Source organism: Gallus gallus, chromosome 3 (assembly GCF_016699485.2).
Source record: "Gallus gallus isolate bGalGal1 chromosome 3, bGalGal1.mat.broiler.GRCg7b, whole genome shotgun sequence".
NCBI lineage: Eukaryota > Metazoa > Chordata > Aves > Galliformes > Phasianidae > Gallus > Gallus gallus.
The window spans coordinates 34,056,635-34,070,125 of NC_052534.1; the positions used below are offsets into that span (position 1 = coordinate 34,056,635).

At 41.3% G+C, this 13,491-nt stretch overlaps 1 protein-coding gene across 1 annotated transcript in view; it reads right to left on the reverse strand.

The window, feature by feature from the left end:
* The window catches only part of KIF26B (kinesin family member 26B), a 294,103-nt gene that overhangs the window by 52,921 nt on the left and 227,691 nt on the right, over positions 1-13,491 (reverse strand). The window contains exons 8-10 of the mRNA XM_003640984.6: positions 11,639-11,901; positions 8,778-8,961; positions 4,547-4,706 (exon numbers count right to left, since the gene is read on the reverse strand). Coding sequence (XP_003641032.2) covers positions 4,547-4,706; positions 8,778-8,961; positions 11,639-11,901 — 607 coding nt within the window. The remainder of the gene's footprint in view (positions 1-4,546; positions 4,707-8,777; positions 8,962-11,638; positions 11,902-13,491) is intronic.

Below are 13,491 nucleotides of genomic sequence, written 5' to 3' on the forward strand. Positions count from 1 at the left end.
TTGAAGCCATTCCCTCTAGTCCTATCACTTCACACGAGAGAAGAGGCTGACCCCCAGCTCACTACAGCCTCCCTTCAGGTAGTTATAGAGAGCAATAAGGTCTACCCTGAGCCTCCTCTTCTCCAGACTGAACAATCCCAGCTCCTTCAGCCGCTCCTCATAAGGCCTGTGCTCCAGACCCCTCACCAGCTTTGTTGCCCTCCTCTGGACATGCTCCAGGGCCTCGATGTCTTTCTTACAGGGAGGGGCCCAAAACTGGACGCAGTACTCGATGTGCAGCCCCACCAGGGCTGAGTACAGGGAGATAATTACTTCCCTGTTTCTGCTGGCCACACTATTTCTGATACAAGCCAGGATGCCATTGGCCACCTGGGCACACTGCTGGCTCATGTTCAGTCTAGCGTTAATCAATACCCCCAGGTCCATTTCCTCTACACAGTATTCCAGCCACTCTGCCCCAAGCCTGTAGCGTTGCCTGGGGTTATTGTGGCCGAAGTGCAGGACCCAGCATTCAGTCTTGTTGAATCCCATCCCATTGGCTTCAGCCCAGCTATCCAGCCTATCCAGATCCCTCTGTAGGGCCTTGCTACCCTCAGTCAGAACAACACTTCCAGCCAGCTTGGTGTCATCTGCAAACTTACTGGGGAACACCACTCGTGACCGGTCGCCAGCTGGATTTAACTCCATTCACCACCACTCTCTGGGCCCGGCCCTCCAGCCAGTTCCTTACCCAGCCAAGAGTGTATCTGTCCAAGCCACGGACTGCCAGCTTCTGCAGAAGAATACTGTGGGAGACGGTGTCAAAGGCTTTGCTGAAGTCTAGGTAGACCACATCAACAGCCTTTCCCTCATCCACCAGACGGGTCACTAGATCATAGAAGGAGATCAGGTTGGTCAAGCAGGACCTGCCCTTCGTGAATCCATGCTGGCTAGGTCTGATCCCCCGGTTGTCCTGCACGTGCCACATGATCTTCCTCAAGACAATCTGCTCCATAATCTTCCTCAGCACTGAGGTCAGGCTAACAGGCCTGTAGTTCCCTGGATCCTCCCTGCAGCCCTTCTTGTAGATGGGAGTCACATTGGCAAGCCTCCTCTCTTCTGGGACCTCACCCGTCAACAAGGAGCACTGACAGATGATGGAAAGCGGCTCAGTTATCACCTCCGCTAGTTCCCTCAGCACTCTGGGGTGAATCTCATCCGGTCCCATGGACTTGTGGCAGTCCAGTTGGAGTAGCAGGTCTCTGACTGTTTCCTCCTGAATCGTGGGGGGTTTAGTCTGCACCCCAGCCAAGGCTGCCAGGTCAGAGAGTAGAGAAACCTGAGGATAACTGGTCTGACTTTTAAAGACAGATGTAAGGAAGGCATTCAGAACGTCTGCCTTTTCCTTATCCTCAGTGGTCACATTCCCAGCCTCATCCAGTAGAGAACAGAGATTCTCCCTGGTCCTCCTCGTACTGTTGATATACTTGTAAAAGAATTTCTTGTTCCCTTTTACTCCAGCAGCCAGGTTGAGTTCAAGCTGGGCTTTTGCCTTTCTGATTTTCTCCCTGCACATCTTAACAACTTCTTTGTATTCTTTCTGGGTTGCCCGTCCCTTCTTCCACAGGAGGTAGATTCTCTTTTTCTCCTGGAGCCTCAAGAATAGTTCCCTATTCATCCATGCCAGTCTTCTTCCGCGCCGGCTCATTTTGCAGCTCATGGTGACAGCCTGCTCCTGCACCTTTAGGACTTCCTTCTTGAAGATCAACCATCCATCTTGTACTCCTTTACTCTCTAAGACTGTGCCCCAGGGGACTCTCCCTATTAGTCTCCTGAACAATTCAAAGTCTGCCCTCCGGAAGTCCAAGGTAGCAGTTTTGCTGTTCCCCCTGTAAATAAAAGATACAATCTTCCAAAAACCACAGCATAGTCACTTATTAGCTGCAAGTGGTTGCCTGTTACAGGGATTCTTAACAATTCCTTGGACATAAGTGGAATTTAACTTGATTGCAGGACAAGACCTCAACCTGTATTATTTGATGTTTGAGAACTTCTACGTGTCTTTCTTGCAGCTTTAATTATAAGTTAGAGTCAATCTGTATCACCATTCCCGAATGTTTTCCCAAGGAAGAAAGATTCCAACTTTGTGGCTTTCCCTGCTCCCTAGCCTTAAAACAAACTGGAAAAAAAAAAAGTGCAAAACATACAGTAGAACAGCATATGTTTTCCAGAGAGACTACAGACAAAGAGGCAAATTAATCCCTGGCATAAACACACTACCCACTAAAGGCAGTGTAGCAGCATCTGCTTATACCAACAATAAATCTGAACAAGCTTTTCCCTACAACTGCTACCTGTGGAGAAAGGCCAGATACAGCAATGAATGGAGAATGGAACACAGCTCAGAAAACTGCATTTCTGCAGAAAGAGGAAACCTACCTATGTTTTCAGATGTTGTTTCAGGGCTCCCAGGAAGCTGTACACTGACTACTGACAGGCTGCCACAAAATTCTCTATCTGAGCTATTAAACAACCATTAAGAAAAGATGCTCCATTTTGTCTGCTGCTCTGTGGAAATTAGCTGGGACCACACACACAATGCACAGTGCATTCGCATAAGGAAATACTTCTTTTATTTTCCTTCAGTACCACTCACGAATGTTCATCCACAAAGTTTTAATCTTATCCTTAATGATGAAAGAGAACACTCCTATAGGAAGGGAAATGACTAAGGCTAGATAGGCAAACAGTTGCCGTAAGCAAGGGGTGCTACTGAACATGCACTGCACCAGCCTACAGGATTCAACTTCTACAATGCAGCACACACACCCCTCCTTCCTCACTTCTCCACTTGCACTGACAGATCATTGAGCAATAGTGCTTGCTCTCACTGAGCCACTGCTCTTCTTATAGGAGCAGACAGAAGAGAAAATTCTGGCCTGAAGAGTGCTTTTGCCTTCTTTCAGCTGTACAGAGAAGCATATGAGTGGGTCTGCTGGCACTCCTGGCTGTGGAAGCTCTGAAGTGCAATGCCTGGGAATTGCTGCAGAAGGAGATTGCTAGAGCAGCAATAAGATGTTTGGTAATGCTTTTCTCACAGTTGGGCATGCAAGGAAAGACAGCTGTTGTGCTTGATAGCGATTCCTTGTACGTTTATTTCTAGCATAGGGAGCATTGTTAACATCACTTTTCTATTTCTACAGTTTGTCTTCCCTCCCATCCTTAAAAACTACCAAGAAGGACAGATTTTTTTGATAAGCATAGACTGAACTGCATCTTGTGAATTGTAGAGTTCAGGCTATTTCCACACTACAACCAGGTGAATGAGCCACAACACACTTTATGAATGTTTATATGCACTAATTTGGTTGACCCTTAACTGAATTTCAGTCTGACTAAATTCCAGAAACAGGAATATTTCTGAACAGCGTGTTTTATGACCAAGCTGCCAAATAATTTTGGAAAATAAATGCTACAATTAAAATCACAAGCAAACTCATTTCATCTTTATTTTCCAAAATGAAGACAAAAGCAAAGAAGTAAAACTAGTCAATATCTTAGTTTTGAATGAATTTGAGAAATAACCATATTTTACAGCCTTCAAAATGGTTAAAAGGGTAACTTTAAGGACAAAATATACTCTGTGAATGACTTTCTTGGTTCATTCTCTATGTCATCCTACTGTTCCCAATTCCAGGTCTGATACACATCTTCTATGAATGGTGACATTCAATGGTAGTTTGATTGGAAGAGGCTACCGCAAGCCATTCTTAAAAGGCTGGCTGTTATTCCCTTGGATTTAGGCTAGAGAAGAGCAATATCTTCCACAACATCAGAGACCTCTCTGAAAGAAAAGCTCTGTGACTGTCTGAACTGGGTAATGTAGTCCAAACTTGCTTTCAGTCCTATACACATGACAAACAGTTCGAGATAACAATAAAGAGAAATGAGTACAAAATTTACCTACCAAGTGAGTATTTCTTCTGATTTCCCAGAAGATACTTGCAATAGCAAAGGCCACTTGTCTACTGTGGCATATAGGGCCTAATTCTTTTTTTCAAGTGAAAGTCTGATAGATTCAAACCATATACAAAGAAAGCGTAAAGTATCTTTGCATCACAGTAATAATCCTGTGGCAAAGATACACATTTATTGTGACAGATATTCTTGAGAAACTAAAATCTGCATCATGAGCAGTAAAATAACATCCCCTATAATTATTTCTCTCCTTCATGGGAGCAAATTTTGCCTCCACAGAGCTAATACAAAACTGGATCTCAGATGGTTTTAAGTATTAAATGCTTTTGAACAATCCTATAAAACAAAATTCTCATATGTTGAACTCTGATCCTTGAGATCTTTAAGGCATCCCTAACATGAAATACATTGTAGATACCAGACATAAGGTTAGATCAGGGTTCACTGAGCCCTCAGGATGTTTTGTCAACTGCCTCTAGAGGACTGCACTGACCCCAGGAGTCTCTTTGCTTACCACAAGTTTGCCTCAGGGCCAGACAAGCAACTGCTTGCAAACATTCACTCATTAAGTGCACAGAATATCACTTACTTGTACGGGATGTGTTTGCTTCCATTGACGAGGGCAAGGATGACATTGCCCAGTGCTGACAACGAGAGACAGAGGCCAGAGCTTCCCTCCCGGTTTTTGCTGAGCACTTTCACACAGCTCCCCAGGTCAATAAGGTGCAAGCGGCTGCGACCTCCAGACACTGCCATAAACAAAGAAAGCGGATAGTTAGCATGTGCCTCCAACAGCAGCTTCCCAGGAAAGCAAAAGACTTGCCATGACTCGTGAAGAGGAGACAACCCAAAAACTCCTCCCAATTCATGGCAGTAGTAACAAACCATAGGGATTCTTTTAGTTCACTTTCAGACTGCATTGCTGTCCACTGCTGACTCATTCAAAAATTGCTGAGGTTTTCACTACTCATCCACTCCTGCAAGTTTAACTCTGGGGCAGGCAGTCACCACTGTACTTTTTTTTTTATTATTCTCTAATATAGCTCTATTATATACCTATACCTGAGCTGGCTCTCTTTCCATCTCTGTGATTACTGTACTGATAGGAAAACTACAGATTGGGAATTGCTGTTTGGTGAGCAGTGGCTTTGTGGTAGCTCCAGCTTTTCCTTTATCTTTCACAACTTGAGTACTGGAGGGTTCAGAGGAACCGTGAGACCTGCAGGATATTCAGCTTTCCTTTAAGCCTATTTACTCTTCCATTATCGTTTGGGCTAAGACAAGGTTTGCTGTGTTATGCATAGTGTAGCATTAAAAAGTTGTTCTGATCTGAAGGTTGTTTCTGTAAAATTGGCAGCAGATCCTGGTTTTCCCTCTTTTATTCTGTATCAACACCACTACACTTAAAATGAAAGGATGTTACATACGAAACACCAAGCTTAATAGAGATTTGCTCTCATAAGAAACGTATGGTTACTTTATGAACTCAGGGATGGGGACTATGTAGACTTTACAGAAGTGTTTCTAATTCCCTATTTTCTCAAGACAATTTCTTAGATTTTTTTTAATTCCTTTTTTTCTTTATCTGATCTATGACCAGTTCTCCCTATTCTCAAGAGTTAATTTAGAAGCAGCCTATAGGAAAATACTTAAACGCTAAGAGCACTGTTTGAGGATTTGAGTATAAACAGAAGCGGAAATATTTTCACATCTGTATGCAAATAAATTCACAGCCATTTCAACACACTGCCTTAACTTATGCACCTTACCCACAAATAAATAAATAAGTTAGAACTGGGGAAGATCTGTTATCAAGAAAATACAACATTGGGAGTAACTACATGCTCCATGATGGAGACCTTAGAAAAGAAGTTTCCAGATATATTTCTTGGCACTACAAATCCCTTAACAATCACAAATATGTTTTTATTCACCAAAAAAAAAAAAAAAGTGATACATTATATTATTTTGCAGATTTGCTACTAAAGGTATATGAAACTACTAAGCTGTAACTTCAAGGATGTTAATCTACATATGAAAAATAAGGAGAGAGAAAGATTTTGTTTTGCAAATAGTACAAGACACAAAGCTCACTGCTTATTTGTACTACCTTGTACTCTCTTTAAAAATACAAAGCCTTTCTGGGGAATGTGATATACAGAATTCTATAATTCTCATTCAGTTGTAGGTGACAGCTAATTAAGATAAACAAATAGAAGTGGACTTCTATGAAAAGAAATATGAATAAGGAGAGAGAAGTAGAAATAAACTAGGGAAAAAAAAGAAAAACAGAAAAATAAGAGAAGAAAACAAAGAAACGTAATTAAAAAAGAGTGAAGAAAAGAAAGAGAAGAGAGAAAAAAGGAAGGAAGAAGGAAGACTTTTTTCTGTGAAGGTGGTTTATGCTATGGAATTTGAGAATTATATTCCAATAGTGTAGCCAGCATCTGTCAACAGCTGACAAAATAAAGTACTTTTTTCAAGCTTTGTTAGTTTTTCAGCTGCATCAGGTATTTGGCAGTAGAGGACTTCCATATATCAGACTGCAATATTGGTAAAGTCATGCTGAGTATCATGAAAAAGAAGTGAAGAGTAAGTATCTGATTATAACAAATACTAGTGGTCAGACATTTGAAATGCTGTCCCTAAATCATACAACCATCTATTAAAGATGTCTGCAGGCATTTCACCACCATGCTCTCCAAGGTTCTCATGGGGAAGTAACCCTAACCCACACATGTACCAAATGCCTGAGTTCACTGAAGGAAGTCAGGCTTTCCTGCTATGCAGGCAGCTGCACCTTCATTGCTTCTGAATCTTTGCCTCCCCTTTAAGTGTCCTTAGACACAGGAACCCCTAAGTCCTCTAAGACCACTACCTTCAGAAGGCTGATGTTACTTTTTGTGAGAAACCCCCAATGATTTTACTTAGAAAAACAAGTTTAGTTGCCACTGAAAATGACTGCAGATGACTTTACTTAATTATATTTAATAAATATTTCCGTTACTAGGATTACCAGGCATTGAGGAAACAAAACAAAATGAAAGCAATCACTGTCTTTTAAACTTCAGTTACTCTGTTTGCACTCATAGTACAACTGCACAGGCTGAGGAAACCCAGAACAAGAGGAAGGACAGGATCTTCTACTCTTATTTAGTTTACAAGTCAAAATAAGACTTATGATTAAGATGATCGCTTGCTTTATCTGAAAATGAAGTTATTTGTTAGGCAAGTTCTCCACTAATGTGCCTAGCACTATAGAGAGAAGTGGAACATTGTAGCACTTGTTTTTGTCTGTGGCCACAGAGACTTTGCAGAGCTGAAACTGAAAAATGACAGTCAGTTCTGCCACAGTTCCATTTCTTTCAACGGTGCTAAGCCTGCTTCATAACATTCCTGGTACTGAATCCAACCAGGAGGTAAGTACAGTACTAATGCATTAATCTAGCTGTCATTGTTTGCCAAAATCATGCATCAGCCAGCTTTTTAATCTCATCCTTTAGATGCTGTGTTTCTTTTTCTTTTCTTTCTCCTAGCCCTTTTTAATCCTGTTACTGGAATCTGTATATCTCCACTGTCTGCATGCTGTTTTCTGAGAAGCACTTCATTACAGCAGGAGACACTGCTAATCACTAGGTGCCCTTTATGAGCGGCTGGAATTCCCCTTCATTCAATTATCAGCCAGATCTGACCCTGCCTGGCTTGAGAGGCCACTCAGATATGGAAACCTGAAGACAGGAGTTGGTATGGCCAAAAGATGAAAATGTAACTGCAGACAGTGGGCAAAGCATATTATATTGTAATCTTAAAGGATCGTGTCTTCTTCTTTTTTGTTTTCTTAATGAGTCATTATAGCCACAGGAAAATATTTTTTCCCGTTTTATTAATTGCATTTGAAAACAGTAGCAAAGGACTGTATGTACATGTAGTTGCCTGTAGTAAAAAGCAGGGAGTATTAAATAACTGTAATAATAATTCCCTTAAAATCAGCCATCTTTATTTGTATGCACCAGTCCATTTGAGCATTCACAGTTTTCCTTTCCACCGCAGGGTGGTTAATTAATAAACCTTTAGTTAATTGAGTTTTCTGCCTGCCAATTCCATTGGGGTTATTACTTAAACACATGCAAACGGTATTTCCATTCAGAGCAACTTTCTGGTTTTCTCTCTCACATTGTAAGTATAGTAAATGTAAATTTTCTGCATTCAAACATTAGACATCAATGCTCCAGCAATGTTCACCCATTACACATAATTGCAAGCAATCTACTCCTTAATACAAATAACCAATGCAGAGACAGGAGCTGAAATATGTGTATCTGCAGAACTGCTTAAGCCCTTCAATTCAAAAAGTAAAGGTGTCTTTCAAACAAATACCACTTCTCTGTTACAAATATTAAAAAAATATATATTTTAATTAAATGTAACAAAATAACAACAAAAAAGTTTGGCTTTTAGATGGGGATGCTCCTTATATTACACAATTCTTTTATCACTGGAATTTACTGGGGGGAAAAAAAACACACCTGCACGTATCTCCAGCTATAAATAATTAGGGAGACTTGAAACAGAAGGTAAATATAATGAAAAATATAAATGGTGCAAGTCAAATGAAATCTTTGAAAATTACGGCAACACGTAAGTAGACATGGCAGATGCCATTTTCCTCATTTACAAATGTGAGCAAGCAGCCTGCTGGACCCACCCTATTGCAGACTACTGCTAATCCTTATCACTACAGAACACTGCTTAAAAGTCTACTCAAAGCCCATCTGTAGGCAAGTTTGGAGGAAAGAGAAGGGAGTGAGGGAGCAGCTTACTTCCGCCTTTGCCACTCTTCTCCATGCGGTACTGGTAGATGTGCAGGGTGAAGAGCATGTGGGAGTTGCGGTGATCCTCCTCGTCGCAGTCCCGCTGGCTGCCACGCCGTGAGGCGATAGCAGCATCCAGGAAGAAGGCAGCCTTCTCTGCTGTAGGGGCACGGAGCTCGCTCTGGTTCTGGAGCTAAGGGTTAACACAGGGAAGAAGTTACCCAGAGGCTCCCACAGGAGTCAGTGCTATCAGACATTCACTGCAGTCAACTCATGCTGTATAAAAGCCATCTTCTGATGGGACTGGAAAGGAGAAAGTGGCTTGTTGAATGAGACCCTCCCAACACTGGCAGGAAACAGTCCTATGGGCTAGATAGATACATACATTTGTTCCTTCACTTTCCCAGAATTTTAGGCCATTTATTAAAGTTTATTATTTTTGCTACATTCTTTTCCCTGCACTGGTAATCACTGTGTCCTCCTGACAGAAGAAAAATAAGCTATTGCAGATGATACATCAAACCCAACAGTTGGTGAAGACTCGCAGGGGCAGGCCTCCGTGTTACCCATCAGCAGGTGCTAGAAGGGAGCAGTCTGCAGCTAAAACTGTGAGATAACAGGATTGAATCATGTGCTCAGCCCCACAGCATGCGAAGAGAGGGACAGAAGAGAAGCCACTTTCATGTCCCTTCACACCACACACCCATGCACCTGCACACAAGATGGGGCAATCCATTAACCAGAGCAAGACAAGTAGTGTGCATACATTCCCATTTGCTAGACCTCAATCACTGCCACCAGTCTGCTCTTATCTCTTCAAAGCGATAGACAGCGTAGGAGGGCAGATATAATTAACCCACCATGATGTTAAGGAATGCATGTGTGTTTCACATCAACTAAGGTTCGCTTGCCTGCGTAACAGTGCAAACTGATGGCATCAGTTTTAACAGTACGCAGAATGGGCCCTCAGCCCGTAGGATAGACTTGTTTTGTCTGGCATAAATACAGTGACGAATTCCCATTCTCAGGGTTTTTTCCTCCTACTGGCTAGTACTGCTAAAAGTTCTCCCTAAGGAAGACAGTGCTCCTGTCTGCCTTTGTGATCATTAATCAGCCCGAGGCAGGATAATGCCAAGGCTTTGCACAGGATGAAGTAACACGGCTGCAGGCTGAGGGGCAAGAAGGAGTTAACACAACAAGCAGAAGGTAGGCCATTCTGTGGACAGATCTCACTTATGTAAGCAACAAGAGAATGTGCATACTTGGAAAGGCCCAATGACAAACAGTATGACATATGGTGATTATTCATTTGCTATACACACTGCTGATTTTTCATATTTGTATGGCTATGTCATCTTTCCTTCGTTAGAGGATTTTGAAAACTCAGGTGTAGGACAAGACTACAGAACATCACTGTGTCTTAAACACACACAAAGAGAGGTTTTGGTCCTATTTTAATGCAGTTTTATACACTGCAGAGAAACATAGACCTCTCATGTAGCTACCTTTTCTCCAGTCATCTAAAATAATTAACTTGGTCTATGGCTCCTCTGTATATATATATCTGCAAAAATAGGCTACCAATATCATATAAGTGGAATATTTATTATTATTAATGCTATTGTGCTTAAATACCTTTGTGAAAAATTTAGCTATAAGGAAGGGTCACGCAGTTATGAAACATATTAGTATTCAATGCTAATTCAGACCTAAATTAGTCATCTGTCACCTCACTGGGAAATGTGAAGAACTTGAGTCTTCCTTTGTATACTCTCTGTACTGCACCCCATTACTGGATACCAGGGAGTGAGATCTCTTCCAACAATGTAAGTATTTCATAACGCACTAAAACTAGGAGTCAAGTGAGAATGAGAATTCTAATTGTTATTTAAAATGACAAAAAACTTTCCAGTCCTTGAGTTAAATGGGAAGTTTTGATGTGGCTTCACCACAAAGAGATAAAACACAAACTTTATTACTTGCTGTTTAAAATCTCATAATCTATGGCTTTGGGGATGTGAATCATGACTGCAGCTGGAAACGGGGTGCAGAGTCTGTTCCTTCCTCTCTTCATTTTCCCATACTTGGAGAGAATTGCTTTGCAGTTTCTGGATGGAAGCAGCCATTACATTTAAGGCTAGAATAATGTATTCACATTCCATCCTGCTGTTTTACCTCCTGTCCATCTGTTCATACAAAAATCAGATTCACTCCATCACACACAGCAAGTTGAAAATACAGGCCTCTTTTGTCTTCCAAATCAAAATTAAACATAAAGGGCTACTGAGCCTCTCTTGTGGTTACCCAGGAAATACACGAGCCAGTTACTCATTCCTAATAAACCTCCAAACCTGAGAAGAGTTGGAGTTATTCCTCGCTTGCCCAACTCAGGAATTTATGTCTTGGCAGCAATTAATACGTAGCGATTAATGCTTACTACAACACTGCTAATGCAAGTGCTATAAATAATATTTATAAAGAGATAAACAGCCATATTAACAGCCTCCAGCTATTTGTGCAGTACTGTAAATATTTTACCTTGTTGTTTTACAAAAGAAAGATCACACTTTCTTTCTATTTTTTCTTTTTTTAAGAACGAGGTGAATTTTTGTTTGCACTAAATGCTTTCACATTTTATTGCAAACACAAGTCCCTGCTCAACATCAGTTATACCAGAGGTACAAATATTTAGGCCAGGAGAGCAGATGGCCATGCAGCTGCAGGTCATAAAGTCCTTCCATGCTTTAAAGTAAACACTTTCAACTCTATAAACTTTACATTATGGGTAGTTCTTGAATTCGGACCATCTCAATAGATGAAAATAAAAAATCATAATGCTTGTTTTTGTGTAAATTGAAGACTGGATTCACCTGCATGCCACAAATGGGGTCCTCACAAAGGTAGACACCTGGGGACTGGCCATCCTGCAGGCTTCCTGTAGCCACTTCTGATAACAGGTCTCTAAGATTTTCTTCTTTCCCCCACACTTCCACTGCGGAAATTCGGACAGAGAAGCGCGCTCCTGTCTTCTCTTTGCGTTCATTAATCAACTTGAAGAGCCAGGAGATGGCACAAGGGATTATGCCGAGGTTTTGCATGGAATCATCCTTGCCGATCATGGTGTATGACTTCCCTGTCAGGAATGGGGAGTCAGAGAAAGTCTTTCATAGCCTTCTGCAAAGTGATCTTATCATACACAGCCTCATGAAAACAACTTCTTCACTACAAAAAGGATATTCAGAAAAGGGAGATAGACAGACAGACAATTTATGGAAAATGGAGAACATTTCAAACTGACAGATGAAATCTTGAGTTGCTTTCAACAAACCGTTATCTCACGTATTCCTCTGACATGCCCCATGTCCTACGCAGGGTACTGCAGGTCCCCACCACTCAGCACAGCAACTACTACTGTGGCTGAACAGCGATGTAAATTGAGCAGAGCAGGAATGCCTTGGTCTCTAAAATGTTCTGCTTTCAATACCGTGAGTGTGGTGTACCCTGAATGCCATTTTAGAATCATAAAATCCTTAGAGTTGGAAGGGACTTTTACAGGCCATCTAGTCAAACTCCCCTGCAACGATCAGGGACATCCACAGCTAAATCAGGTAGCCCAGGGCCTGATCCAGCCTCACCTTAAGTCTCCAAGAATGGGGCATCAACCACATCACTAGGCAACCTGTTCCAATTTACTACAGAGCACTACATTATCCCTTATACACTGGGTCTGGATTGATATAACCTTGGTCCCAGCATCACAAAGATGTAACTTTATATAGAAGAAGAAAAATCACAAAAAATACAGGCACGTGATCATTTGGTGCAGAAGTGGATGCACAACAAGAAATATATCTGGGTGTAAAGTTTCTGCTGTTTCATTATTATTTGACTCTGCAAGTATAGCTCTGGCTTCTCTGCTGTAAAAGTTTGTTGACTGAGAACAAAAACAGTTCTATCTTACACTGTCTACACATCAGCGTATATAGACAAGTTCAAAAACTGTCCTAAATTTGTAAGACAAATAATAGAGATATACATAGTTTTGGGCAAGTACATATGGTTTCTTTGCTTTGTTTTATTTCATACATTGAATCTAAGTGGAAAAAGACCAGTGAAAAAGATATTTTATGTATGTGTCTGTGGCAACATCTGGGTGTGCTCATGGTTGGTGGACTGATGAGGACAACAAAACAACTGCAGAGACTGAAATAAAGCTCCAGCAAAGCCTTAGCTGGGTCATCTCTGTGGACACATAGTACTTGTGAGACACCATCATCTGGTGGCCTTATTTTCCATCTCACCTACCATCTAGACTTTGGGAAGTCAAAAACATTAAACATGTAATTGCTCATTCCACTGTTACTTTTCCTTGGTCCAGAGGCATTCTGGGGTTAGCTGTATAAGCGGTCTCGATTCTAGCCATACTTGTAAAACTACAGGTCCCTGCTGGATCATTAAGAAGTTAATATAATAGTAAAAACTGCTATAGTGCTAAGGGGACCGAGTGAAGCAACAACTCAAGACAACCTCTGCTTCAAAGAGCATGTTGTCCAACATTTATGCCAAACTGATAGATGTGTATATGAGAGGCAAAGGTGTGGTGTAAGGTTATGCATGCAGTGTAACAGCAAAGCAAAGATAAATGAAGGTTTGTTTTCCCTAAAATATTAACAGCCTTGGGTTACAAATATTCACTTTGCTGTTCAGATAGAGACATTTAAAA